Below are 27,281 nucleotides of genomic sequence, written 5' to 3' on the forward strand. Positions count from 1 at the left end.
GCCCCGTGGAACATCGCTTCAAACACGGGGCTACTGACAGTCAACACATATCGATGTGCGGGAATGTTGATTTTCTCTCCGGCGCGGTACACACCAAGAACTCCACGTCGCTGAGTACGAGGTGTTTTTCGACATATGCTTTCCCCGTTCCTTTATCGTTTTGAAATTCGGCTGCCAGGCATCGGAAGGCATGTTGGTAGATATCTAAAAAAATTTCGGGACAATATTTCTCTCGCTCCGTGGGGCCGCAAAAGTAATTTCAGTATCAATCGACTCTCCCTCTAATGGACACAGGTATACCGAACCAAATAGATCAAATTTTATTCTTGTTTTTTATTGTCTTATTTATTTATTAATTACTTTTTTTCAACATTTTAATAAATGCGCCGAATTAGTGGAAATTAACGATGTCCACCGGACTTAAAAATACAAAATACGCAAGAAACATGGATCACGGAAGAAGTCACGTGCTTGTTCCGTGACACATCCAAGGAACGCCTTGTAGAATTTGCCTTTTTCAACGCCGCGAATGTACGCAATGGCTGTGCTTACGAAATCCGCTGTATTTTGCGCGGTTTTCGCCTCCTTGCTTGTGTTGGGGTCTACATTACCCCTGGCGCCATCGTCAGTTATCATTGAAGATCGTCTGGCAGTCATCAGGAATAAAGGTTCTTCGCCGGATGACTTCAATTTTGCGTTTGACAGTTATGGCGGAAAGCTGAGGTTCAAACAATCTGGGAAAGATGGGTGGACTTCATGGTATGGTTATCCTAATATACCGTGCTTTTCCTATAAACAGACATATGTAATCAATATTTTATTACGATCCACAACATGATCGAGTTTTGATAGATGTTGTCATTATTAGGGAGTAAGTATAGCTTTCTTTTAAAGTAAAATCTCCGATTTTGGACACACGGTTCCAAAGGTACGGTAATACAAGCAGCAAAATCGTACAACTTTTGTGGCAGCATTGCTGCAAAAAAATGTTTGTGACGTTGCTCGTTACCGGCTTGCCAACTTTTGTCGCAGCGATTTTTTTATGCAAGTTGACAAATTTTGCTGCAGTAAGTAGAAGTTGGTTCTACTCTTTACAACAAAATTAGGAGATATCAGGCCCGTATCCAGGATTTTTCTTGGGGGGGGAGGTGGTCCGACAAAGTGGACCTAATTTTTCTGGGGGGGGAGGGAGGGAATAAGTTCTCTGAATAAAATCTGACCATCCCAAAAAAAACCAAAAAGGGATTTTTTATGCCTTTGCAGTATCTCCACAGGATGTTTATTGTCTGATTTGGCTACGTTCCACAGTGATCCAGCTTATGCTTTATAGTTTTGTCTACAAATAGGACCTCTATTGAGAACCGAAAGTTGACCTTCGGTCGTTGTGGGGGGGGGTGCGTTCACACCCCCTGCAGCCCCCTGGGTACGGCCTGCATATTACTACATCAACCCAACTTGTCTCGCAGCAATAAAATGTTAAGCAAACGCAAGCAGTTGCAATAAGGTTTGTGATTGGTTGAACAAAAGTCACACGTCAGTATCACGGTGGAAAACTTTGACGGATCAACAGCAAAAACAAGTCTATCTTTTGCTGCGACAAAAGTTTGTGCGGCGGTAGTAAAACGTGCAACATCACCTTTTTTGCAAATGCTGCCACAAAAGCTGTATGATTTTGCTGCCCATATTACCTTAACCCATTGACTCCTGGCTTTTTTGGAGCTGAATTTACAAAAAACAGACTGAAAACAGATACCTCCCCCTCTTTTTCTGAGTTTTATACAGCCCGTCAAAGTCAAACACAGCTGCACCTAGTCAGCGGTATCCAAGCTTTCCAACAGTGCTTTGCGGTCCCCACTTTTAATCCCTCGTCGTTGTGCTGAAGCCAGCACAAGTTGATGGTTGCTTGTATTTTTCATCAAAAATACAGCTATGAGCATATTAGGAGAGTGTCTCAGGACATCATGAAGTCTTTTGGGGCATAATTGAGTGCTTTGCTTATGGATATTTGCAAGCAAAGGTGGATTCATGATGATTTTTTCTTGTTTGGCTTTGCCCGGATGAGAAAATAATTTTCTAATGAATCACCACAGCTCTCCTAAATGCTGTCTTTTCTGAAACCAAATTGATTCCAAAATTGTTTACACTGCTATTCTGGGTCTGTATGGCCTGGAATTGATCCGTTTGGCTTCGGGGTGAAAAGACTTATAAAAAACCATCTGACTTTGGGGAGAGGAGTGTTGACTGGCCCTCCCCTCGTAAATTTTCCCCTGGGTCTCCCAGAATGCTTTGCAATACGTAAAGATATTTTCGTGGTTGTACAATCCTTCAAGGAATGGACATTGTGTTTTGAGGCCAAGGAAATGTACCTGGAGGATCAGAATAAAGGTATCTATTTGTGTCTTGAGCTGTGTTTGCTGATCTCTCTCCCTTGTGTGGTATTTTGAGCGTTTTATTGAGAGGGGTGATTCTACTTTTCTCTCCTTGTTCGATTTGAGATTTGTCAAAGAACCTGTGCTATTATTTGGCTTAAGAGTAGATGCCAACACCTTGGTTGGATGCATATCTGCAAGACCATTTATCCCTTAGACTGATGCCTGAGTATCTTCATCTTGTTGTGTTTATTTTGAATTTATGAATTTTTTGGGTTGTGGATACTTCCCAAAGCCGGTACAGGCCGGTTGAGGGGTCAATGTGTTAAATAAAAACAAAACAAATCAGAAACAAAGCACAAAAACTACCAACAAACAAAAAACAAAAAGCTCAAATCCCCAGATTTCTTATTTCCAAAAGGTGAACAACAGCTTTTTTCCTGGATACTATAGATCTCCTCCCCTGGTAGAAATTTATGGTAAAATCTTTTAAGCATAAAAAAATAATAATATTTTTCGGAATAATATTTTAAACCTGTTTTGTTTTAGGCATGATCTTGGCTCTCCCAATAGTGCAGCAGTCATCTCCAATCCTTTTGCTATCCATGGCCTTAACAACCTGACATATGTCTTTGCGCTTGCTGGTGATGGTCAAGTGTACGTCCGCAGACAAGAATCCCTATCCACCATCACATTTACTGACTGGGAGGCTACAGGACCTATGTTACCCATGGATAAAGGTAAATGGGGATAAATAGAGGGTGTAGTATGGATACAATATGCAGTACATTTAAGCAGCATTGTCACCAGTTTACTTTCCAGAGGGACGATGAAAACCTCAACTGACAAGAGACAAAAGAAGCTATTTAACAGGCTATCTGCTCTAAATTATCAGTCACATCCTCAAATAAACTTCCAACAGGGGCGTAGCCATTATTTTTCCTTTTGGGCGGGAGGGGAGGCAAAGTGGTTTCTCAAGAACATTCATTTCCAACTGAGACGGAACGACTATAGATTAAGTAATAGCTTTATTGGACCAACCTGGCTATGCCCCTGGCCAATAGACATACTGCTTTTACAATTTTAAAATTATTTCTCATGTTTTCTGTTAAAAATTATCAGAGATTGTTACATAATTGACTGGAAGTAAAAAGGATAAATGACAGCTTGCTGTTTTATACACCTTGGTTCATGTTCATTTTTAATAATGTCCAATGATATGTATGACCACCCTTTTAGATATTTTGATACAATATATAGTGATACCCAAAAATTAAAGTTCCATATAAGTCTTGGTGTCTGCATTCTTTTGTGCAGGCTGGCTCAAAACTTTGTTCCTCTCTTAAACAATTTCATGTTCTCTGTTCCTAGGCGCTGTTCTTCATGGGAAGGATAATGTTGCTGCTGTAAACTACCAAGGCAAGGTGACATTATTCTGTAGGTCACTGACAAATTCTTCACATTTGTATTGGACCCAGCTAATTGACAACAAGTGGAGTAACTGGACCATGATAGGGGGATCCTCTGTATCTTTGCTGACTGACGTTGCAGTAGCTTACAACCCCTTCTCTAAGGTAGGGACACGTTAGCACACTGGAACACATTCACTAATTAAAGTATAAAATTCTTTTTGACCTTTTTATTATTTCTAGTATCTTGAGGCTTTTGCTGTGATGACAGACAAGAAAATGTACAGAATATGGCAAACAGGTAGGGCTTGAAAGAATAGTTATCCCTAATGTCCATGAGCACATACCATCCCCCAATGTTCAGGGACCGCAGAGCATGTTGAAAAGTGGGTGGGCTGACAATTGAAAAAAAAATCATATTGGAAAACAAAAGGAATAAGTCATACTTGCCATTCCCCAATGTTCATGAGCACACACTTGCCATTCCCCGATGTTCATGAGCACACACTTGCCATCCCCCAATGTTCATAAGCGCACACTTGCCATTCCCCAATGTTTGTGAGCACACACTTGCCATTCCACAATGTTTATTAGAATACACTTACCATTCCCCAATGTTCATGAGCACACACTTGCCATTCCCCAATGTTCATGAGCATACACTAGCCATTCCTAAATGTTCATAAGCACACACTTGGCATTCCCCTATTTTTCATAAGCACACACTTGCCATTCCCAAATGATGAATGCAATGGCCAACTCATCAGTGATTCAGGTATCTGAGAATAGTGGAACTGTATGAAAATATCATTGGTTTATGCAATACCCTGTTCTTTTTTTTTTCAACAAAGTTATAGTGTTGTTGTTTATAGTGGTGGGTGGGAGGGAAAGACGGGTATTGTTTTTTTAACATTAAAAAATGGTCACAACTGGGACTTCATTTTCTAACGATTGTACTCCAAGGTTCAACCAAGTGGGTGTCCTGGGACAAGACAGGCTATGGCGCACCTACATCAGTCCACGCCCCTGTGGTACATGCCATGAGCGGCAACTTCTTCAATGGACGACTGAATGTGTTTGTGCATGGTGAAGATGGTTACTTGCATCATATTTGGCAGACAACATGTGACAAAGTACCTAACCCATGGGGATGGTGCACATGGAGCTGGTGGTATAAGATTGGCAATCCTATCCCTGAGACCACACCTTCTGCTAATTCACTAAGCATTGGAGCAAACATTCATCAGGGCATTGAGGTATATTGCATTCACTCACTTGTGTTGAAATTTGTGTACTGGAGAGCCACTACCCTATTGTTATTTAGATCATGTAGAAAGCGCTTTCTGTTTTGGTGAGAATGTATTGAGAAAATAATAATCCCCCATTGGTATTAATTACTTAGAGAACTAGTGCCCAACTCCAGTACCAATTCTCTCCTCTATTGTTCGTGTTCCTAAAATTACTTTTTTACTAGCACTCTCACACTCTCAACTAGCTTTCCTTTATTTTTTGCAGCTACAAATTCTTTAAACAGTGTTTTTTTATTTAATGAATTTGCTTTGAGTTTCGCCACTTACTGTAGGTCTTGCTGGGTTATAAAGGTTTTACTTCACATCAGCCTAATGGCAAGTCTAATGTTTGTAATGATTTTGCTTCACATCAGCCTAATGTTAAGTGTACTGTTTGTTAAGGTGTTCACTGTGAGTAAAGAGGGAGGTCTGTGGCATCTGTGGGAGTTGGAGCGTGGTGCGGACTGGAGCTCCTGGCAGTATGTGGGGCAGCCACAATCAGGTCCCATGGCAACACATGCTTCTATTGTCAATGATGAAAAAGGCTGGTGGGCTGCTTACGCTGTGAGTATCATTAAGTATTACTAGTAAGATAGCAGATATAGAAACTTTAGAATGGCAAGTAGATGAAACTCAATTTGAAATATTTATTTTATCCCTCCCCTTTTACTGGTTTTCATTGTTTCTTCATTAGAATCTACAAATTATTTTTAAATATTGATTAAGGATAAATTACACATTGATTGACTTGTAAAGATTCAATCATCTGTACATATGCGAATTGCAGGTACTGTGCCAATGGCAGAAACTGTAACCCACAAAAAACTTGCATTCTTACTTTACTATTATCCTTATGCTTTAGATTGGAGGTAAAGATGAGGTGGAGCTGATAGTGCAAAACAGATCAATGTCTCTATCTGCAAGTAAGGTATCATATGGTAAACCTGTCACAGTGTCATGGTCGGTACCCCAAGATGAGGCCACTGAAATGGACTGGATAGGTACGAATGTCCCTATTTAATTAAGCAAAAGATAGATAAACTTTGAAAAACATGTACTTTATTTTGTACCACAAAATAATATGAATAATATTATTATATGAATAATATGAATATGGTTTTTTAGTTGTTCATTCCATGAACCAGGCCAGGCAAATAGCACAATGGTTGACATTGCTACGTTCATTTGACAATTAAAATGAAGGGAAATTTGGGGAACTGTTCTGAAGCACCTCCCAAATGGTAAATAAACAGTGCTGACATTGTTAGACCAGCAATGTTGACTGTTCTTACCAGCAGTACTTGTAGTGTTTTTCAGAATGCCTTACTTCTTATTTACAGGTGTTTATCCAAGTGGAAAAGACAACTCCTTTTATGTAGACTTCTATTACATTGGCGGAGGGCAGAACCCGACAAAGGGTGCCCGTCCAAAGGGAACCCTCACCTTCCGCTCCTTCCTGCCTAAAGGAGAATATGAGTATCGCTATCTGTAAGTCTGGATTGGTATAAAAAGTAACTTGGCGCCAAATTTAAAAACAAAAACACATTTAAGTTTTTTTTTACCTTTAAGAAAGGAATATAGGTAGTATTCTTAGATTTGTTAAATTATAACTGTAAATTAATTTGATTATGCAATTCATGAGTGCATCACTTGTTTTTTCTTACAGTGTGAACAAAAGGTTTTTCGATGCCATGCGGGTTCCACTGACAGTAACCAAAGGCTCACAAGACAAGGAATGGGTCCAGGTTTATCATGGGATAGCTATCGGGCTTGGTAAGGAGAATGTCAGTTTTGATAAGTGCATTGAGGATGGCAACCAAACGGTGGAGACTTTCAAGGCAGCATTTGAAGCTTTTGATAACCGTCAAGTCTGGCGCGGAATGCAGCTTTTAGGGCAAGCTCTGACGGATGTATACAAAGCGTTTGAGGCATGTGAAGAGACAGAAATTGCGAAGGAGCTGGAGAAGCTAGCAACAGACTTTATCAAATGCACAGAAAGTAAGTTGCTGTGGGTTGCTCTTTGTTTATGTCAAGCTTTTTGAGTTTCCGATATGCTGTTGTTTTCCAGGAAGTGAGCCCTATTTACCCTTTCTTTTGCAAAAATCAGGAAAAAATGGAAATCCCAGGAAATCAGGGTGGGGGAGATTTTTCTGCCACTAAGCCATGTAGAAAAGTACCATACCTGTCAACTCTCCTGCATTAGGCAGGAGTCTCAAGATTTTGGACCCCTTCTCCTGCTTTCCCGCGTTGAGCACCAAATCTCCCGCTTTAAAGCGATTCAGGCCCGTAGCCAGGGGGAGTTCGGGGGGTTCAGACGAACCCCCCCACCCGGCTTGAAGGTCCGCTCAGAGTTAACAAAAATATATAACGTTTGGCTGGAAATATACTGTGTACATCAATACGTCTTTAAAATGATTATAAAATTATTTTTATGATAATTATCTTATCTATATCTTTATCTTTATCTATAATTATCGCTATGTGTTAAAAAGTACCCTATTTATAAAATTTCAAATACAAGATAGATTGCCTAATGTAATAAGGCGAGGAGAGGGGTATACCAGAAATTTGGTCCGCTGAAATGAAAAAACGAACCACCCTTCTCAAAATCCTGGCTACAGGCCTGCGATTTTTATCGCTTCCGAAAAATTATTCCATAGAAAATCGTCATTTTGCCTATTTTCTATTAAAATATTTGAAACAATAATTCCCTTGCGTAGTGCAATTTATCTAACACCCTCGTGAAATCTATTAGTGGATTTGTTCGCGAGAGCTTTCTATACGGCAAACGTCTGCAAGGTTAAACCCACCCCTCCCCCCAAAATGAATATACCCCACCCCTCCCCCCAAATATTCTCAAGCCTTGAGAATATTTAGAAGTATGAAGAGGTTGACATTTATGAAGTACTTAGCTTGTGCATCTTATGTCTGTGTCTGTTTGTTTGTATTTCTGTATAGGGGGAAGGCTTTCCTGAGTATATCAAATTTTCCTATTAGATAAGCTTTTGCATTGTTGGGTTTTCCCTGCCTTTAAAGATCCCTTATCAAGGCCCCTTCCTCTTTGGGTTTAGTCTGCCTCTTTTCCGAAAGTGATCCCAGATTTAAAATGGATACATACTGTACAATCTATAGTATAATTATACATACAGTATAATGTACAGTGTAATGAAGAAACACATATTGGCTCAGAAAAGTGTGTGTGTGGGGGGGGGGGGATGGGGGGCACTGCCCATCACTGGCTGCCCCACCTGTTTTTAAATATCTCTTTTTGTGCCCCTCTCAGGTGACTGTGTCAACTTCGCTATTGATACTGTAGAAGAGCTTCTTATTCTATTTGAGAACATCTACGAGATTTATGGGGACATCAAGGGGGCCAGTAACGCCTTCAAAGTGGATGCCTATGAGCAAGGTAGGTACAACTAGAAGCCAGGACCATGTGAGCTACACACCTCGGCATGTACAGGGGCCATTGCCATGTGCAAGGGGTTGCCCCCCACCCCCCTACACACACACACACACACACACAAACTTCTTGTAATTTTTCAGTACAGCACAAGATAAGCTTGGACCAACACACTTCTTGTAATTTTTCAGTACATAACAAGATAACCATGGACCCACACACTTCTTGTAACTTTTCAGTACCTAACAAGTTAACAATGGACCCACACACTTCTTGTAACTTTTCAGTACAGCACAAGATAACCTTGGACCCACACACTTCTTGTAACTTTTCAGTAAAGCACAAGATAACCTTGGACCCACACATTTCTTGTAATTTTTCAGTACATAACAAGATAACCATGGACCCACACACTTCTTGTAACTTTTCAGTAAAGCACAAGATAACCTTGGACCCACACATTTCTTGTAATTTTTCAGTACATAACAAGATAACCATGTACCCACACATTTCTTGTAATTTTTTAGTACATAACAAGATAACCATGGATCCACACATTTCTTGTAATTTTTTAGTACAGCACAAGATAACCATGTACCCACACATTTCTTGTAATTTTTCAGTACATAACAAGATAACCATGTACCCACACATTTCTTGTAATTTTTTAGTACATAACAAGATAACCATGGATCCACACATTTCTTGTAATTTTTCAGTACAGCACAAGATAACCATGTACCCACACATTTCTTGTAATTTTCAGTACATAACAAGATAACCATGAACCCACACATTTCTTGTAATTTTTTAGTACATAACAAGATAACCATGGACCCACACACTTGTAACTTTTCAGTACATAACAAGATAACCATGAACCCACACATTTCTTGTAATTTTTTAGTACATAACAAGATAACCATTGACCCACACACTTCTTGTAACTTTTCAGTACATAACAAGATAACCATGGACCCTTTTCTTGAGTTTGGAAGAGTTTGCTTTTGTCTAATATCTCAGGCCCGAAGCCAGGATTTTGAGCGGGGTGGTTCGTTTTTCCATTTGAGTGGACCAAATTTCCGGTATACCCCTCTCCTCGCTTTATTACATTAGGCAATCAATACTTCAAATAAATTGGAAAAAATGTTATTAATAATGTAATAATTAATGTTATTAATGCCCTCAATGTGTCTGATATCATTAGTTAGTTTGTGCATTAGGCCCACTTAGTACATGAAAGATCTCGCTGTGTCTATTTTCAGGTGGTTTTTGTATCGGACGAGTGATTGCCGTCTGCATGTCTTTGCCTGTGCCACACTAGTACCCAGGCCCACAAGGTGATGGGGAACAATTGACAACATAGGAAGACCAACAATTCGATACCAAGCATTGTTTGCTCGATTTTCTTTCAGGATGTTTGCTTTTTCTTTGTTTTTTTTTTCTGTTGATTTTTTAATTGTGTTACCAAACCATTAGATATCAAATGGTCAGTGTACCAAACAGGAGTCTTGTTTTTACCCATCATTGGAATTGTATGTTATGGCATGTACAATTCCCATCTTTAACAATAATTGAAATAAATAGTGATCCAATAAATATGCATTTTTATGAATTCGATTAATAAATAAATTTAGATTTTATTACAAATATTGTATTTATTGTCTGTAAGTCAATAAACGTTTATATTTTTCATGTGAAGGCTTTCTTGTCTATATCCAATACTCCAATGAACTGTAGACTAAGTTCCCCAAAATAAATATGTTCTTATTTTCTTTTGTAACCATCCTTACTCAAATCTTGGAGACTATGGTACATAGTTAGACTATTCTACACCCATTACATTTCAGGGGTGGATTCAGGAGGGGTGGGACCCCTCTCTCCCCCCTAGATCTGCCCCTACAGTTTTCAATTTCTTTTTCCCCCATCCACCTCCCTATAATTGAAGGCACTAAAGCTCAAGAAACATTGGAGTTTCCCATTATTTCCACTATCTCATTCAGTCCAGTCATTTTACACAAAAATAATGCAAACCTGGAAGAAACACAATGCAAACTTGGCAGATTTAAATCATACAGATACATACTGAAACCAGAATAGGAGAATAGTCTACCAGAAAAGGAGCACAAGAATAATTGAGATGTACATGTGATGAAATTTTTGTTGGTCAGCCATCTCGGGCTCTTGTTAATCAGAGTGCACATACAGGTGAATGTGAGTTTTCTGATGATTGGTTCACTTCATTTTCATAGCTATTAAGAAATCCATGTTTGTTATTCTAAGCAATATATTTTTATCACAACCAAAAACATTCCTTCTGTAGTGTCTTTAATTTTGTAATCAATGTTTCCCTGTATTTTTCTATTCTACTGACAATTATCATTTTTATTTGTATAGGGTGTCTGCTTTCGAGTGTTGATTGTGAGTGTTAGAAGGTGTGGGCGTGGGAAGGGGTTGGTGCAGAAATAAGGAGTGAGTGGGTGGAAGAAGGGACGTATTTAGGAAGAGACATGCGGGTGTGTGAACAGGTGGGTGTGAAAAAGGGGTGGTGTTAATTTGGGAGTATGAGAAGAAAGAAGAAAACTTTTGCTTTAACAATGCTTAGTTTTGAAGATGACATTTGAATAAACAATTTATTCACAGCCAACATCTTTAAACTTTACACTCAATAAGACAAATGGATCTAAAACTGCTGTTTGACTTCCACTCATGACAGGAGCAACCATCAATGAAGTGGTCTCATATCTAATCTGCAAAGTGATGGTCAGGGGGAAGAGAATAATTTCTCCTCTTCACCTCTATGGGACAGCTTTTTTAGATAAACTCCCCCCCCCCCCCCCTTTACCCCCAAGCTGGTGTGAACCAAAGATTGAGTTTGTAATGAAGCACAAAAGCAGGTAGTATGTTGTGCTTATAAAAGTAACATGTTCACAGAAACAGCAGATGCAGAAACATGCCTGCTAAGCAAGCTGAGCAGAGATCTTCAGATATTATGACTAGACTATCCTCTCCAGCTCCTTGGCATACTCCAACATGTGCTGTGTGATCTTGTATGAGGTTATCCCTTGGGTGGCATCCTTCTTTGAGAGATCTTCAAAGACATAGAAGTTGCCTTCTGTTTTCCATCCACGCTGGATATAGAAAACAGAGAAGATAAGGCATAAGCAGTATAACACTCTCTTTGTGTTGACCAAGAGCCAAATAAATCAACCTTGCATTGAAAAAGTGCCTTTGAGAGATCTTGAAAAATATAGCAGTTGTTTCAGTTTTCCATCCATGCTGGATATAGAAAACAGAGACGATAAGGCACTGAAAAACATAGAAGGCCACTCTCTGTGTGTTGCCCAAGAGCCAAATAAATAAACCTTGCACCCAAAAAAACTGCCATGGAAAATTGAAGATGAAATTCAATTTCAAAGATGCCAAAAAACGTCCAAAAAAGTCTAAAAAGACGTTGTGCTTCTACTGAATTCACCCACCTTATCAGCAAAGACTTTCATACTCTTTTCTCCTTCAAAGTACAGCATACGGGTGGTGTCAGGTATTGACACTTTTTGGTAAGACTTCTCCATGCAGGTTGCTATTTCATCTCTGGAAAATAATATATAGGTAGAGAGATACGATTGGGTGATTGGAAGCTGGGAACATTTCTAATTATGGATGAATGTCAAACTAGACATGCAGATGGTGGTATAGAGCATTCACCTTTGGCATGTCATGGATACAGTTTAAGGAACTATTGGTTCAGGGAGTGTTATACAAAAGACATAAAACATGGTACTGCCCCTGTTGCTTTGGCCAGGAGAGAGGGGGAGTTGTGGATCAACATTCTCTCCATAGGTGAGAGCAATACAATTCTAGGCAACATGGAGTGAATAGACCAGAAAGCTACAATATATTAACCAACCTTAGTGTCCCAAGAAGAATATTCATGAAAAAATGGTAGTTCTCAGCTGGGACATTTCCCCTTGCTAGAAAAACCTTATTATAACTTCCCTCCATCAGGTACTGAAAAAAAAGTAAAAAAATGAGATCAGAATGGTATGGCAAATTATTCCCTATGTAATTGCTCCATTTTTCAACGCTGCAAATTTTGCACAATCACTTATAGTGTAAGGTATTATTTAAACACATATTCATTAACCTATTCTGCTTAATTTTCAAGCACATTTTAATTCTTGTTTTTCGCCATTTCAAGAAATTTGCTAACTTAAAGACTCACAGAAAATGGAGTATGTGCAAACTTTGATTGCGCAAAATTACAAAAAAATTATTGACGGCTCTATTTGAGATCTTTTATTGAGGACATGTATCGATACTTGATAATGACACAAGAGAACAAGAACAATTCTCCACGTTACTGCAAGACTGACTTTTAAGGCAATTCAACTTCTGCTGCCGCTAAAAGGACAGCATTTTTGGTTTTGTTATTACATTGTTCTTGTATCAGGTGTTGGTCAACATTATTTTCTGTAAAAATGGAAAAAAAAGTCAATTAACTTTAACTCCCCGAAATTAAATCCCCTGCAAACACAATTACTTTTTGCGGTCACAAAGCTAAAGACTCCCAAAATGTGCTAAGAAGATTTTCGAAATTTAAGGCGCATGAAAATAAAGAAGAATAAGGTATTGGTGCTTCTGTATAACACAATATGACCTACACAATTATTATCATGCTGTCACCCTTAAAGTATTTCAAACTGGAATTGAGTCATTAAAGCCGCATTGTCACCAGTTTACTTCCAGCCATTTACGTGACAATCTCGAAAAACGGGAAAAATATTCCAAAATATTGAAAGCAGTGTGTCTATTGCAAGTTTCTTCAAGGATGTGATTGATAATTTAGAGCGGATGGCCTGTTAAATATCTCAGATTCTAATAGATTCTTTTGTCTTTTAACGGTTGAGGTTTCCGTCGGACCTCCGGAAGTGAACTGGTGACAATGCAGCTTTAAGTGTGTCAGCAAGCTACCTGAGCTTCTCTGTAACACCATACCTGTTCAAGGGATACTGAATGCTTGATGTAGACATTGTGCTGCAGTTCCTTGGCAGGAAGAAGCTCCAACTCCTGGGAGGTGGACAACATTGAAATGCGTCAAAGAAATTGATATAGAAACCAATTTGGATCCAATTGAAATTCGCTTACTGTGTGAAACTCAGCTAGACGATTCTGAGCCAATAAAGATAGAAGGTTTAATCCTAGTAGTTGATAAGTGTAGGCTGAATCCTCAAGAATACCCCTGGAACATAACCAATAATTTACAAGGTACATATTTTTGTGATTTTTAATGTGATTTGAATAAGCAACAAAAAGGTACAGTAAGATGACAAGAAGCATCATCATATTTTGTTGAAGCATCATTATATTTTGTTGCATCCCAAGGTAATAAGGAAGGTGCTCCTTTATTTTCTCTGGATGTTTTGTGTCGGCATGAACAAAAAAAGAACATTTTCACCTTATTAGATTATTATATAGGTTATTATCTAATAATTCTACTTTGCTAGGTGACGTAACCTACCTATAATCCAAATAGTAGGGTTTTAACATTGCCATGTATCTCTCAAATGAGGGAATATCTTCTTTGAGTATACTCCATTGAACACCAATTTCCAAAACATCACCTGAATATAATAAGCAAAATGTCAGAGGAATGTTGAGATCATTATTTTCTTTAGTTGGTATAGTGAAGTTGGCATATCTGATTGAGTGTCAAAGTGTTTAAGTAAGTAAACAAACAAATGCATTAGAGTAGTTTTTATAATAAAAAAAATTGGAGTAGCAAATAACTCTCATCCCAGCTAGATGCTGGATTACGAGAGCGCAGCTGCCATACAACTCATGTCTGACCACGGATCACAGCTCAGTTAGAAATTGTTGGTTTTCTGGAGGGAGAAAAACCGGAGAACCCAGACAAAAACCATTTCATCAAAGGCGATAACAGCTAACTCAACTCACGTCGGAACCGGGAATCGAACACAGAACCCAGTGGTGAGAGGCACAGGCACTAGAGAGCGACGTTCATCCAAATGCTTCACCAAGGCTCCCAAAAAAATTGTTTTTTATTGCTTTTCTTTAATATTTTTTTTACTATTACACTTTATCTTAATTTAACTAGTTTACTTTGTTTCAAAGCTTTATGAAAACCATTCTATTATTCTACAGTTTTATGAAACCTACTCTAACAGATCAAATACGACTGTAACAAATTGAAAATTGGTTAGAAAAATTAATAATTAGAATTAACAACATTTTGAAAACCAAATAATGAGTCATATTTTTAACTTTTGAAATGCATAGTGCTGAACATCACTTACGAGCTAGGAGAAGTTCCTGTTGGCTTGGTTTATTGTTTGATGTGGGGAGAAACGAGAATTTAATAAGAGACATCTGAGGATAGAAAGATAAAATGGTTGAACACTAGAAACATCAGATGTTTAGAAACCACGATGTAGCTCATAAATTACTATAATAACTATACATAAATTACTATATAATCAATTTTAAACACATCTGAAACGCAAACGCACAGTAAAAACCGCTAAAAAATTATCACGGCTCAACAAAATGTGAGTTTTTGTTTGAAGTCTGATTTGAATGAAATACGCTGCAACTTATCTACATAAACAGTCAAACATACATCTTCATAGACAAAACCCTAACCTTCATGCCTGAGAGTAGTTTACCGCATTTTTCAAGATCAGCTGGCTTTTTGTTCCACTCTTTAATGAGGGTTTGGTACATCGATACAACTTCTTTTAGACAAGGAGCCGCCATCTTGAAATTCGCCGAGTCACTAATAAGCTCCCGCGATAAATGATCTGCGGTCAAATCATAGTTGACATGCGTTTCATTGAAACCGGGAGAGCCTGGGTATAAGAAGGATTTCGAGTGTGCGGTGGATACAAATTTCCCATTTTTTCATCATGGAGAACGATGTTTTGGATGCGTTAGAAGATTTAGGGTGAGTTCACACGGCTTCTTCCCTTGATATTAAAAGAAATCAATTTTAGTTAGAAATTTAAACCACACACTTTAGTTTTTTTTCCTTTCTATATGATTCTGTACTATGGAATGAATGAGCTCGGCACAGCATGTAAGGCTGCAATTCCAGCGGCGTAGCCATGATTTTTATCAGGAAGGGGCCCAAAGGGCCCTTCCAAGGCATTTTCTCCTGTATTTTAGAAAATTTTCCCACATATTTTTTGGCTGCTGGGGGAGGGGGCTACGTCCCTGTATCAGTGAATGAATTGTAAAATTGTAAATTTACATGAAGTTTTTGTTTTACTTGCCAATTTAAGTAATCCCCTTAACTATGCCCTGGATCCAGAGGCTTGTGTTACAGCTTCTCTATGCAAAGTTAGGCTCAAGTGAATACTGCTTGTTAACTTTTATACTTTAACTTAACTTATACAGTGTTATTAATATATAGATTTAGGCACTGCCTAAAAGCGGAGCCAGAATTGAAAGAATGTTTTTTAATGAGATTAAAAAAAGCAATTTTTACTGCCATGTAATTATGAATTGTATTGGCCCCTCCAAATGGATCAAGTAAGCACTAATTCAATAATATTAAATATGCAGTATGAAAGTACTGAACCTTGGTGTAAAAAAGGCCGTCAAAGTTCAAGGTGCCTTAGTTGATGAGAATGTTTTTCAAGAGCCTAATGTTCAATTCTCTTATATGCATATTTTTAAATCAAAACAGCATAATAACAATCTTTGACCTTGTGAAGAATATATCAAGAATGTAACAACATTCCAAAGATTTAGATGCCATACTATAGTTTCCATGTACTGCAACTGATTATTCAGAAGAATATGTTGAAATTGATACATATTAGTGCACCCACCCTTTGGCCAGTTATTTTAGAAACCCTGGATCCACCCATACTAGATCCTCAAAAATGAATGCAATGGATGAAAATACTAAATCACTGAAAGTTCTTAATTCCAATTTTTTAATTTCAAACCAAACCATGTTCATTGACTTATGTTTGGATCAAGCAAGCACTCATTCAATAATATTAAATATGCAGTATGAAAGTACTAAACTTTGGTGTAAAAAAGGCTGTCAAAGTTCAAAGTGCCTTAGTTGATAAGTATGTTTTTCAAGAGTCTAATGGTCAATTAATTATTAATTAAGGTTAAGTACTTTCATACTTTCAAGGTTTCGTACTTTCCTACTGAATATTTAATATTATTGAATGAGAATCCTCAAAAATGAATGCAATGGATGAAAATACTAAATTACTGAAAGTTCTTAATATTGACAATTAAACTCTTGAAAAACATACTCATGGGAGTTGAAAGGGAGAAATGCGCCTCTATTTGAAAAAAATTGTGAATCTACTTTAAAAAGATATATGACAAAAATGCAATAATAGCTTGACTGAGCACTTTCCTAACATTTTTCCCTTTTCCTATTTCCTTATGGGTTGTTATAAAGCTGTTTTCTTTACAGATTTATTATTGAAAAAGCACAAGTTTGTTATTATCTTTATATAATTTATTAAGTATGTACCTTGCCCTATTAAAAACCCTTTTATAGAAGTTCCAATAATGTACACTTGTATCAAAGCTACATTCTGACCAGCTTTGCCCTTGCAAAAAAAACAAATAATGGATGAAACAGCATTTCAATGATATAGTTAGATACACTTCAGGTGCCACTTACTAGTGATACTCCATCACCAGGGAAATTAAAATCCACAAATATACCTCAGTCATGCATTACATATTGGTGAACTCACCCTTTAGCATGGTGGCCTGCTGTTTTTTTTTATAGAAACCCTGCAGCTGGATGCACACATGTTAATGCTACTACAAAATAAAATGCAATCAAATGGAGGAGAACAAATTGACTTGGGAAGCAAATTAAAAAAAAAATCCTTGATATTACTGATTAGTGCTAAATGAAAATGTCTAAATTTCAAACCTAACCTATTTTAATTCATTCAGGGTGTAGAAGGGAAACAGCAAATAATTATCAATTGCATTTAAAAATAGTCAATAGAGAGAGAAAAAAAGAAACTGGGACTATATTTTTGATAAAAACTTTAACAGTAATGCAACAACTTGATTGAACACTCTCCTTACATTCCCCCTTTCCTCATTATCTTTAGGTTGATAAAAAATGTTTTACAGATTTACAGTATCATTGACACAAAAAAAAACCCTATTACACTTATACTGCTGTATCAAAGTAAGAAATCCCGGCCACATTTGCCTATTCTTATGCCTTCCAGCCTTTAGCATCAATAATGACCCTCAGGTAGTCCTTGGTTGGTTTTACTTAAATAAAAGTGAAAACAATTAACTTGGGTACTTGTTTTTCTTTCAAATTAATATTTTCATCATCTCATTTAAAATCTTACTAATTTTCCATAATTATTTGAATAAAAATAGATTAACACATTAGATAGTATGCAAGATGCAGACAATATAAGCTTGAGCAAAAAAAATATAGGTTGCATTTTTGGTTTTTATTTTCGATGAAAAAATTCTCTTGTAACTGTAAAGTATTTATGATAATATTGAAAAAGTTGTTGTATCTTCAAAAATACTAAATACACAGGATATAAAGACAAGAAAGGTCTTCTTTAGCAATATATGACAGGATGATATTTGTCAGCCTTGATTAAATCTCAACGCTGAAACAAGTAAAGAGAGAACGAAGAATATCAAAGGATGTTGTTATGCTCAAATTGCTTGTTAGACCACAAATTCTCAGTTTTAATGCTCGGTTACTGTAAGCTGAGTTGCATTATACCAAGATAAATAAATATACATGAATAAATAAGACTAAAACAGTACATTATAATAATTTACACAGCTCTATTTCGAAACTACGGTCTTAAATGAAAGTAATGAACTGGCACTAGCGGTGTGTGCCGGAAGGCTGTTCCAATCTGGAATAGTGAAATAGTGAAAACTTGTAAACATCTGTACTCTAAAAACATATGTATAAATCGAACAAGCGAAGTGTCATTGATACAATAGCTAGACAACTAAGTATTTTTGTCATTAAATTCTTACTTACCGTGAGGAATATACGCCTGAATTTATAGAACTTGTAAGTATTTACGGATTTAACATTTTCATTACCATTTAAGTGCCAAAATTAAAAGCCAATCGGAATTCAAGTAGATGGTATTTTAGCCAATCAAAACAAGGATAGATGACATTGATATGTCATCAACGGTGTTTTAGATTGAGCGATTGAGTGATTGGTTTTGGAAAAAAAAGCAAATAAACAAGCATTATAAAAGCACAACAATAAATGAAAAAAAAATCATATTCTCAATACAAATCATCGTCAAAACTCACCTTGGCAGGGTTTTTTTGTCGCTTTATGTTTGTCACCTAGTGGTTGTGTTCGCTTTTTGTTGTAAACCGTGACTTTTCTGCGAGCAAGGAACTTGTCAACAGAAGTGAATGATTTTTATAGCTGAAAATAGACATCAACCCAAGGCCTTTTCCTCTCAGGATCTCCTTACATAGATATAGACGTGAATGAATATAGAATGGTAGTGTAGAGCCTCTCCTCTTAGTCCTCTATTCAGCTGCTGCTGATGCTGCTGCTGCCACTGGCGGGATTTTACATCGGTTCGTACTTCAGACAAAACGTTTCCTTAAAAAACTTCGGCCCATTTAAATCCGCTTATTTTCTCATCAAATACTATTTTCAAGCTGCCTTTCTTCTGTGAACAAACTTTGCTTAAGCTGGGTGCAGTCTTCAAGGATTCGCTTTCTTTTGGTTTGTGTGCCCATCATCGACCGCTTTTGTTCAACTTGTCTCTCTCTGCCTTCTTCTCAATTTCTTCTTGCTTTCATTGCAAATAAGCCCCACAATAAGTGGCCCCTACCCCAAATACAATGTAAGGAGGTTCTAATAACAGCCCTGCTTCGAATCAGCACCCCATTTGTGACTCAGAGAAAAAAATAAGCACTCCGTGTGCTAAAATAAGTATTTTTGCAGTGATTTGATTAACAGCCTATTTCCCCTTTGTTTGATAGTGTTATGTTTTTCTTATTCAGTTACAAAGGCCCTTTGCTGGGAGATGATGGAGGCCCAGCTCTATTGAAAGCTGTTGAGGGCGACATTTTGAGTTATGACTTCATGTCTCTATGTCATTGGTTGAGCAACCAGCTCAAAGAAGTTTGCAGTCTTGGGGAGAGTGTATCAGGTGAGAATTTAATAGTGATTATGCTTTTGTCTCCTACTTAGTGGAGATTACTTTGTGTCAGGCAGCAAGGTCATGGAAATGGGACTCAGATGAACCTCCAACCTTCCTCTTTTGCTCTGACAAAGGCCAACACTCGAAACCACGGGTGGCCCAGTGTGTTAGCGCATCAGCGTATGGGGCCGCTTACCTCTGCTGAAAGGGGTTCGATTCCCAGTCAAGAAATGGATAGTATATTACTGTTTCTCTACACTGAATTTGACTTGTTGAACGTATGTAAGCTTACTAGAAGCTTTTGTTCCTTAGTTCCAGGACGGGATATACTTAATACATAGAAGAAATGCTAGAAGGCACTACAGAAATCAACAATATTTATTTATCTTATTAAAGACTATTTAGTACCACAGCAAGATAGGAAATTATATTTTATGTAAACTGATTCCCTCATTCCTTGAGTCTGTGTTTGAATTAGGTACAGGAGTTCAGTGAACAATTTGAATAAATTTTGACCATCAAATTTATAATGAATGTGTTTCCTTTCATTGAAAATTCCCAGATATTGATGACCAAGAAACCTTCAAACTTGAAATAAGTGGAATGCTACGAGAGCTAGGTAGGTACAGTGGTATATTGACCTGTCTTGGAGTAAAAGTGCTGAAAAGACAATGATTCAGAGTCCTTATTTAATTTTTTAAACATTTTCCCATTCTCAGGTTGTCCACATGCTCAGTTGATGGGTACTAATGGAATGGCAAACCCATACCACCGCCTGCTGCTTCTAGGTTAGTAGATCTCTCCCTTCTATCCTTTTCTTTCAATTCATTTGTTTTCAGTTTTCCCAAGCATTGAAAAGAGAATGTTAAAGGATTTGTCCTTTTTTGGAAAACACACAAGCTTGTTCACAGATCCTGTATTGGTTTTGAATAGATTACCTGACATCAGAGGTGCAGGCATGTAGGATTATGGGTGGGGTTGGTGCAGAGAAAATGGAAATTGATGAGCAGGTGAGCGTTTTTGTGGTAACAGTATATGATATTTAGAATATTTCCCCCTTTACATTACAAATCCTTAAACTAAAGAGAAAACTATCCTACCACACTAAGAGTGTTATTATAACCAGCATTACTAGGAGATAAATCCTATATGCAATACCACTGACTAAACCATAAAGCATCTTGCATAAAAAACTTTCAACAAAAAACTGCCACCTCATTCTCCTAGAATCTATCCAACTCCCCTATTTTTGTCCTGTTTTCTGTACTTCTTTGGTTAAAATCTGAATGTGGTTTTCTTGCAGGCTGTTAGTCCAGTTTTCCAGCAGATAAATGCCATTCTTGCAGTACTTGAGCTCCCTGCGCCAACCAAAGATGCTACAGTCTTCGGCATTTTCTCGCAGATAGAAAACAAAGTATGAGTAAAACATTTTTTTAGTGGACCGTGGATATGACCTCACCCTACAGGCATGAGGAGGTTCTTCTGTTTTTAATTGCATTGTGCTTCTGCTATATTCACTGTTCTGATTATTTGTTTTCTTTCATTGATGATTCATTGATTGATTTGTGATCTTTCTTTTCATTGATGTTCTAACAGATTCGTGGGATTTTGAGCAAGGTTCCTAAAGACTACATGGGCAATCCTTTGCTGACAAAGAGGCTTGGGGAGGAGCAATGGGTCAGTTGTTAGATCTGGTTAATTCTAGGCTTATGGAAAGTACCCTGGATACCAGGAATGGATAGCGGATATTCAGCGTTGATTTCCAGGGGTGTACAATTTCTGACTGTGGTTTTTTTCAATCTTGGTAAAATTTCTAGGGTATAGGGATTCCTGGGAGTGGGGCATCCTGTTGGCCATTGTTCCTCTTGTGGGATTTTTAGGGGTGAGGGGTTTGCTCTGGGGAAGGGGACTGGTGTTCTTCTGTTGAGAAGGGGGTGGAGGTGGTACTTTCTATTGGAGGAGTATGTTCTCTTCTTGACCTGCACATGGTTAAAAACATGACTAAATTATTATTTTTTTGCTATCCCAACAGAGCAAGGTAGAGAAAATTAATGCCCAGCTGAACAGAGAATACAGCCTGCGCCGTCAAATGCTTTTGAAGCGGTGTGATGTAACTATCCAATCTTTTGGCTGGTCTGACAGAGCTAAGGTTCGTCAGGTGTCTGTGAAGGGTGTCTGTTATGAACAATACCTTGTCCGTTACAACTAACTGCATGATTTGCAATAAAAAAAAGTCTAGGTTCTAATGTATTACAGCGAGTTGGTTGTTCATTTAAAGGATATATTTGGTTTAGTCATTGTTTGATGCCTGTGTTAATTCTTTTTTCAGACTAAAAAAGATGAGATGGTCGCAACCTTCACACCTGCTCGTAAAGAAATGGCAGTATCTGCTCCTGTTGCAATTGCTGATATTGTTGCTGCTAGGACAGGTATGGTGAACAAAACAAAGGGTGTGGGATCCTGTGACAAATTGTAATTGAAAAATCCATACACTACCAAAGGTCTCTAGGGGATAAGGGTAGAGGGGAGGAGAGGATAAGAAAAAGAAAAACATGGGAGTAGCAAAATGGAACCTCCTGTTTCAACCAACACATAGGACAGGAAATTGCAAAAAAAAAAATCCTGTGTATTTTCCTGTTCCACTATGCTTATGCCATCAAACATATTTCATAATTATTTTCTATGAGGTTCTGCTTCATTTATATTTTGCTGGTTTGGTGTTTTGCAGATCTCTTGAGACAACCCCGGACTAGCACAGGAACAATCAGAGAGCGAACCAAGTGTGCCATCAACAGGATCTTGATGGGAAAGGTACTATTTTGTTATGGGATCTGGCTGCCATGCAATGTAGTGCTGAATGCAATCCATGCAGTACTAGAAGTAAACTTATTTTCTCTTTGAATTAACTTTGTTTTTTGCAAAAATCCATTTCACCCTACCTACTTCACTAACTTTTCCTAACAACCCACTTCAGATTTCTTCAAGTTTTTCTTGTTCCATGTTCTATTATTTTTGTGGCCTTTCTAACTCTTTTCTGCTTTGACCTTGCATATCCCACCTTTTTGCATCTCCCCTCTCCCCTTTTCATTACATACTCCTTGCCCAACCTTAGGTTATTAAAAGAACAGTGTTTTCAATTGTTTAAAGGTGCCTGATCGAGGAGGTAGACCATCCACCATGACACCACCTCCACCTGAAATGCCAGCATTCAAGAGGAGACAGGACCCACCCAAAGACCAACGCCCACACAGTAAGTGTGATGGAAGCTCAAGTATTCCATGCTTACTTGATAGAAGTTATACTTACTTTGTTCAAGTGTAAATAGGGCACTTCATGTCATTTTAAACACAGAGACAAGGATAATATACAATAATTGGTAGAATCTAACTTTAATTAGAAAATGACCACTGCCACTCAACTTAGGGAATACTACCCTGCTAGAAGAGCTTTCTTCCTGTTTGTTTCTATCCGTTTACTTATCTGTGTCGCGACACAGATAAGTCTGTTCTTTCGCATTCTCGAAGAACAGACTTACGACATGGATAAGTGAAATGATAGAAACAACAGGAAAAAGCTCTGCTAGCAGGGTAAGAGAATACTAATCACTAAGTAGATGACTACTAATATATTACTTACTACAAACCTCACTGAAATGTCCCTGTTATTCAAAATCCTCAACTGCTTCACATCCTCAGAAAAAAAAAAGAAAGCAAAAATGCAATGTTAATTGTGTTTACTAATATCAAAGTTAGTCACAAATATATCAACATAGCTCAGCGATGGAAGCAAAGACATAGCACCTGAAGACCTCTGTTTATCCTTTTCTTCTCGAGTCTGAAGACTGTACTTCTTCATGTTTTTGATGGGGGATTCGTCCCGCTTTCTCTTTGCTTCCTTTATTTTGCTGAATGGTTTTTAAAACCTTGCCTTTCTTTTCCGAGGACGGAAAAATCAAGCGCCCCTGTTTCGAGTCTTGCAGCAATGACTTGAATTTCAACAGTGCGAGAAATCTAGTTTTTTTCACAAACAATCGACCTGTCAGTATTGCCTAATGATGTTGAAAATTTGTTGACAACCATACAATGGCCTTTGACAGTGAGATATTATTTTAATTGTTTTACATTTAATGATGTTGATTTGCCAGTGACATCTAGTAAAAAGCATTTCGAAATGTCTTGTGACAGTTTTAATTTTCTAAGAAAGCTAGAAAATACTTGCGGATTTTTGTTAATTTGTGCCCTAAATCCCATAGAACACTTGTTTCCATTATCTAACCCTTACTAGGGACCAAAATAGTCTCAAAAACTGGAAAAAAACAATTTAAAAATACCCCCCCCCCTCTTTTAATTCCCCCTTTACAAGTCTTGAAAAATTTAACCCTTATTGGCTTATTTGAGCTTTTAGGTAGTGTTCATTAATTACCCCAAGGGGGATGAGGGAAGATTTTTACTCAAGACACCTTGAAATTTCAGAGCCCCCCTTTCATTGTAAACATTTTTTTCTTGCCCCTCCCCCCCCCTTATAGAACCCCAAAATTTTCTTTCTTTTTCCCTTGAGGACCCATTTTTTTCAGAGCCCCCCCCTTTTGGTGTCTAAAAATTTTCAGAGCCCCCCCCCTCAATATCTTCCCCCCCTTGGTGTATTTAATGAACACTCCCTTATAACTGATTGTGCCAGATAGCATAGCAGTAAAAAAAAAAACAGTATAATTATTTCAAGACTCTATGGGGAAGGTGTACCCAAAAAAGTCCAGGACCATACTGGATTACTGTTTACTACATTGTGATTGATGTTTGCATATTGTGCTTGATGTTTACATGTTGTGCATGATGTTTACATGTTGTGCATGATCTAATTCATTGTGCCTTATTTTAGGTAGCCGTGGAGGTAGGGGGGGAGGCCGTGGTGGAAAAGTGCAGGGAGGTATGTGAACATTGATTTCTTTTTTAAACAATACACACCAAACTTTATTTTACAAGAGTTTACATAACCAATCTAAGCAGTTTTCTAGCTTATGGCCCTTAAACAGCTTGTTTTCTGTGAGTAAGTCAGCATGTTGGGATTTGACATTACTAACATTGTGTTACACTTGTGGTATGGCCAGTGATCACCACTTACTGTTGTCATATGTTCTCTTAACAATGTGCGCTGAGCTCATTATACCCATGGTACCAAGAAGCAAACATACATGCTGAAAAAAAAGTTAATTAACCTAAAAGCTAATTACCAAAAGGCCTTCCAGACTAATGGGTTATAATTAGTGCTATTCCCATGTGATTGATGACTTTTTTGTGCACTCTCAGCAACTGTTATATTGAAAGTGCTGGGGAAAATATTAGTGTCTGGAAATGGTAGAAAAGCTGAGTATCTTAGTATCTATATCTTTGCGCAGCTGACCCTGATGACATTTGTTTTTTAGGCTGGTCAGGTGATCGTGGAGGTGGACGTGGGGGGCGCGGTGGCTGGAGAGGTGGTGGAAGGAGAGATGGCGGAGGAGGGAACCCTTTTGGAGGAGACGGTGGACAGGACAGGACTGTCTACTACAGCTGATGAATGGGAAATATGAATAATTGAATGTTAAAATAGCGGTAGGCTTTATGCAAATAAAATATAATTATAGATTCATTCAAGCCAAGTTTCCAATTTTCTTTACACTCAGTGAGAAGCATCTCTCAAAGTCATGCATAGGTATGCCTTTATTTAACTGTCAAACTTAAATGGTCAAATGCATTTATAAATAAAGAAAATCTTAATTACATTACTTTTTTTATTTTATTTAAATGGTTGCATATAAAAATTATTTCATACGTTAGATAGTATGCATAAGATGATACGATTTGTCAATTTTCTTATTTCTAACAGCTGCTACAATCATGTTTATATTACTTTCTGGTCTATGCCCATAACAACAGATAAATGTTTAATGCATTTTGTATGTTTCGAGATTTATAGATTAAACCATAACATTACACATACACACTTTGAGGAAAAATATAGAATGCTATAGCAGACTAAGTATTTTCCCACAGAAACTTGTGCTTATTTTTGGGGTGTATTTTGTATTTTGGGGTTATATCGAAAAATATCAAATTACCCAGTAATAATATGATGGTAATCATTAAATTGTTTTTTCGACAATAAAAACCACTACAACTTCAATTTAACCACACGGGGCTAAAGGGAGCCATACATTTCATGCTGTGGGTTTTGTAGAATGAATTTGCTATCTCGTAGCCATTCATAAGTACATTGGAAATTGAAACTTATACCCCCAGTTCACACTAAGAAACATAACAAGGGAGAATAAATTACGATGAATTGAAAATTTGTTTCTCACCCCTTTTTTCCTCCTTTTGGAAATACCTAACACGGTAGAAAAATAGCGCTTTTGCATAGTCATAAAGTCTTATATCTAGGCTATTCAGTGATTTAGTGCGGCGTTTTTCAATCTGAGTCATACTTTTCATAGCATCAGCAGATCGGGTTTCCTCCTCAGCCTTTTGTTGAAAAGGTTTCATGAATTTAATCCCAAATGTCTTCTCAAATAAGTACTGGCTTTCTTTCTGGTATTCTGCAAGACCGAAATATGCCATATTCCTTAGATTCTTCATAGCACTTTTTAATATTATTTTCCCTCGCTTTCTAGGCGAGGGGCCGTTTGTTCTATTATAACAATTGACAAGTTTCAAATCAGCAAGCATTCTTGCCTGTCTATTGAATGCAAGATTACTAGAGCATTTATTAAATCCCTCTAGTGTAACATCCATCCAGTTATCCCCAGTATAGCATGGTGGCAGTTCTTCCTTTGTAGGGACTTTGCCCTTGCATTTGTGCTTGGATTCTGCCCAAGTAGTTCCTCTAGTATAGCACAGAAATTCGCTTATAACGCGAGCCATCGGCTCTCGGAGCATGGTAACGTAAAGGAAGCGTCGTTTCTCGCGACCATCACGCTTGTTCATAAATTTGGGCACACATTCGGTAAGTTCCGTATAATCGGCATGTAACCCACACGGCCAACCCAAAGCATAACGAGCAAACAACCAAATCTTCTTGGAATTTGGACGATTACAAGTACAGCGAAATTTTTTCCCTTTTTTCTTCGAGCAGTCACATGGCTTTCGAATCTGCAAGTTCGTGACCAAATGCTTCCCGAACGTCGTTCCGCCAGTCTTTTGGATATGGAGAAAAACCATCACATCGGTTCCAGCAAAGTCAAACTGGTATTTCTTGATGGATTCCTTAATAGTGAACCCAAATCTTATTCGGTGCATCTTTTGTGGATTCCCTTCGCTCAAATACCTGAGTTTATTTGGAGCCAGCGTTGCGATGTCGCATGATGAGTTGCTGCATAAATACAACACAGATATCAAGAATGTCAACGCACAGAACGTCAACAATAAACAAAACTTCTTCCAGTTGCCTTGAAGAGTCATGCTGCAGCGAGCATCGTAAGTGTGAAGGCCAGATAAGTGCGGTATTTTGCTAATAAATCATTGTTAACACACGACTAATGCCTTGTTGCATTGATTTAGAAGTCTCTTGTCGATGCGGGAGACTAGGACGAGGATCTTATGTTGTCAGTTTCCGCTTGAGCACTGAGCACTTTTACTTCCGGAGCTTTGAGCCATATTTGG

General features: G+C 37.8%; 4 protein-coding genes across 4 annotated transcripts; 2 read left to right on the top strand and 2 right to left on the bottom strand.

The window, feature by feature from the left end:
• Positions 1 to 349: 349 nt before the first annotated feature.
• Positions 350 to 10,165, top strand: LOC5507870. The gene is made up of 11 exons (XM_032376622.2): positions 350 to 759; positions 2,919 to 3,109; positions 3,741 to 3,943; positions 4,022 to 4,079; positions 4,742 to 5,034; positions 5,470 to 5,631; positions 5,930 to 6,068; positions 6,408 to 6,555; positions 6,734 to 7,065; positions 8,351 to 8,476; positions 9,736 to 10,165. The coding sequence occupies exons 1-11, from the start codon at positions 530 to 532 to the stop codon at positions 9,792 to 9,794; spliced, it is 1,941 nt and encodes a 646-aa protein (XP_032232513.2). The 5' UTR covers positions 350 to 529; the 3' UTR covers positions 9,795 to 10,165.
• A 924-nt stretch (positions 10,166 to 11,089) lies between these two features.
• LOC5507871 (26S proteasome non-ATPase regulatory subunit 8) lies at positions 11,090 to 15,290 on the bottom strand. Its single transcript, XM_032376625.2, has 8 exons — positions 15,131 to 15,290; positions 14,785 to 14,857; positions 13,989 to 14,091; positions 13,616 to 13,709; positions 13,466 to 13,537; positions 12,378 to 12,478; positions 11,950 to 12,061; positions 11,090 to 11,601 (listed from the first exon to the last, which is right to left on the bottom strand). Exons 1-8 carry the CDS (start codon positions 15,242 to 15,244, stop codon positions 11,467 to 11,469), a joined length of 804 nt encoding a protein of 267 aa, XP_032232516.2. The 5' UTR covers positions 15,245 to 15,290; the 3' UTR covers positions 11,090 to 11,466.
• A 39-nt stretch (positions 15,291 to 15,329) lies between these two features.
• LOC5507860 (protein FAM98A) lies at positions 15,330 to 25,277 on the top strand. The gene is made up of 13 exons (XM_032376623.2): positions 15,330 to 15,431; positions 19,508 to 19,656; positions 20,210 to 20,266; positions 20,367 to 20,435; positions 20,581 to 20,657; positions 20,951 to 21,061; positions 21,244 to 21,324; positions 21,680 to 21,796; positions 21,977 to 22,076; positions 22,376 to 22,458; positions 22,795 to 22,897; positions 24,523 to 24,570; positions 25,067 to 25,277. Exons 1-13 carry the CDS (start codon positions 15,394 to 15,396, stop codon positions 25,195 to 25,197), a joined length of 1,164 nt encoding a protein of 387 aa, XP_032232514.2. The 5' UTR covers positions 15,330 to 15,393; the 3' UTR covers positions 25,198 to 25,277.
• LOC5507861 (heparan-sulfate 6-O-sulfotransferase 1-B) lies at positions 25,242 to 27,224 on the bottom strand. Its single transcript, XM_001628443.3, has one exon. The coding sequence runs from the start codon at positions 27,078 to 27,080 to the stop codon at positions 25,956 to 25,958; it is 1,125 nt and encodes a 374-aa protein (XP_001628493.2). The 5' UTR covers positions 27,081 to 27,224; the 3' UTR covers positions 25,242 to 25,955.
• Between the last annotated feature and the right edge of the window lie 57 nt (positions 27,225 to 27,281).

Source organism: Nematostella vectensis, chromosome 7 (genome assembly GCF_932526225.1).
Source record: "Nematostella vectensis chromosome 7, jaNemVect1.1, whole genome shotgun sequence".
NCBI lineage: Eukaryota > Metazoa > Cnidaria > Anthozoa > Actiniaria > Edwardsiidae > Nematostella > Nematostella vectensis.

Coding starts and splice junctions, on each gene's coding strand:
- LOC5507871 (XM_032376625.2), bottom strand. CDS start 15,244: ATGGCGGCTCCTTGTCTAAAAGAAGTTGTATCGATGTACCAAACCCTC. Junction 14,092..14,784: donor ACAGGAACTTCTCCTAGCTC/GTAAGTGATGTT, acceptor TATTATATTCAG/GTGATGTTTTGGAAATTGGT. Junction 13,538..13,615: donor GTCTAGCTGAGTTTCACACA/GTAAGCGAATTT, acceptor TCCACCTCCCAG/GAGTTGGAGCTTCTTCCTGC.
- LOC5507861 (XM_001628443.3), bottom strand. CDS start 27,080: ATGACTCTTCAAGGCAACTGGAAGAAGTTTTGTTTATTGTTGACGTTC.
- LOC5507870 (XM_032376622.2), top strand. CDS start 530: ATGTACGCAATGGCTGTGCTTACGAAATCCGCTGTATTTTGCGCGGTT. Junction 3,944..4,021: donor CTTACAACCCCTTCTCTAAG/GTAGGGACACGT, acceptor TATTATTTCTAG/TATCTTGAGGCTTTTGCTGT. Junction 6,069..6,407: donor CACTGAAATGGACTGGATAG/GTACGAATGTCC, acceptor TCTTATTTACAG/GTGTTTATCCAAGTGGAAAA.
- LOC5507860 (XM_032376623.2), top strand. CDS start 15,394: ATGGAGAACGATGTTTTGGATGCGTTAGAAGATTTAGG. Junction 15,432..19,507: donor GATGCGTTAGAAGATTTAGG/GTGAGTTCACAC, acceptor TTTCTTATTCAG/TTACAAAGGCCCTTTGCTGG. Junction 20,436..20,580: donor CCACCGCCTGCTGCTTCTAG/GTTAGTAGATCT, acceptor GGTTTTGAATAG/ATTACCTGACATCAGAGGTG.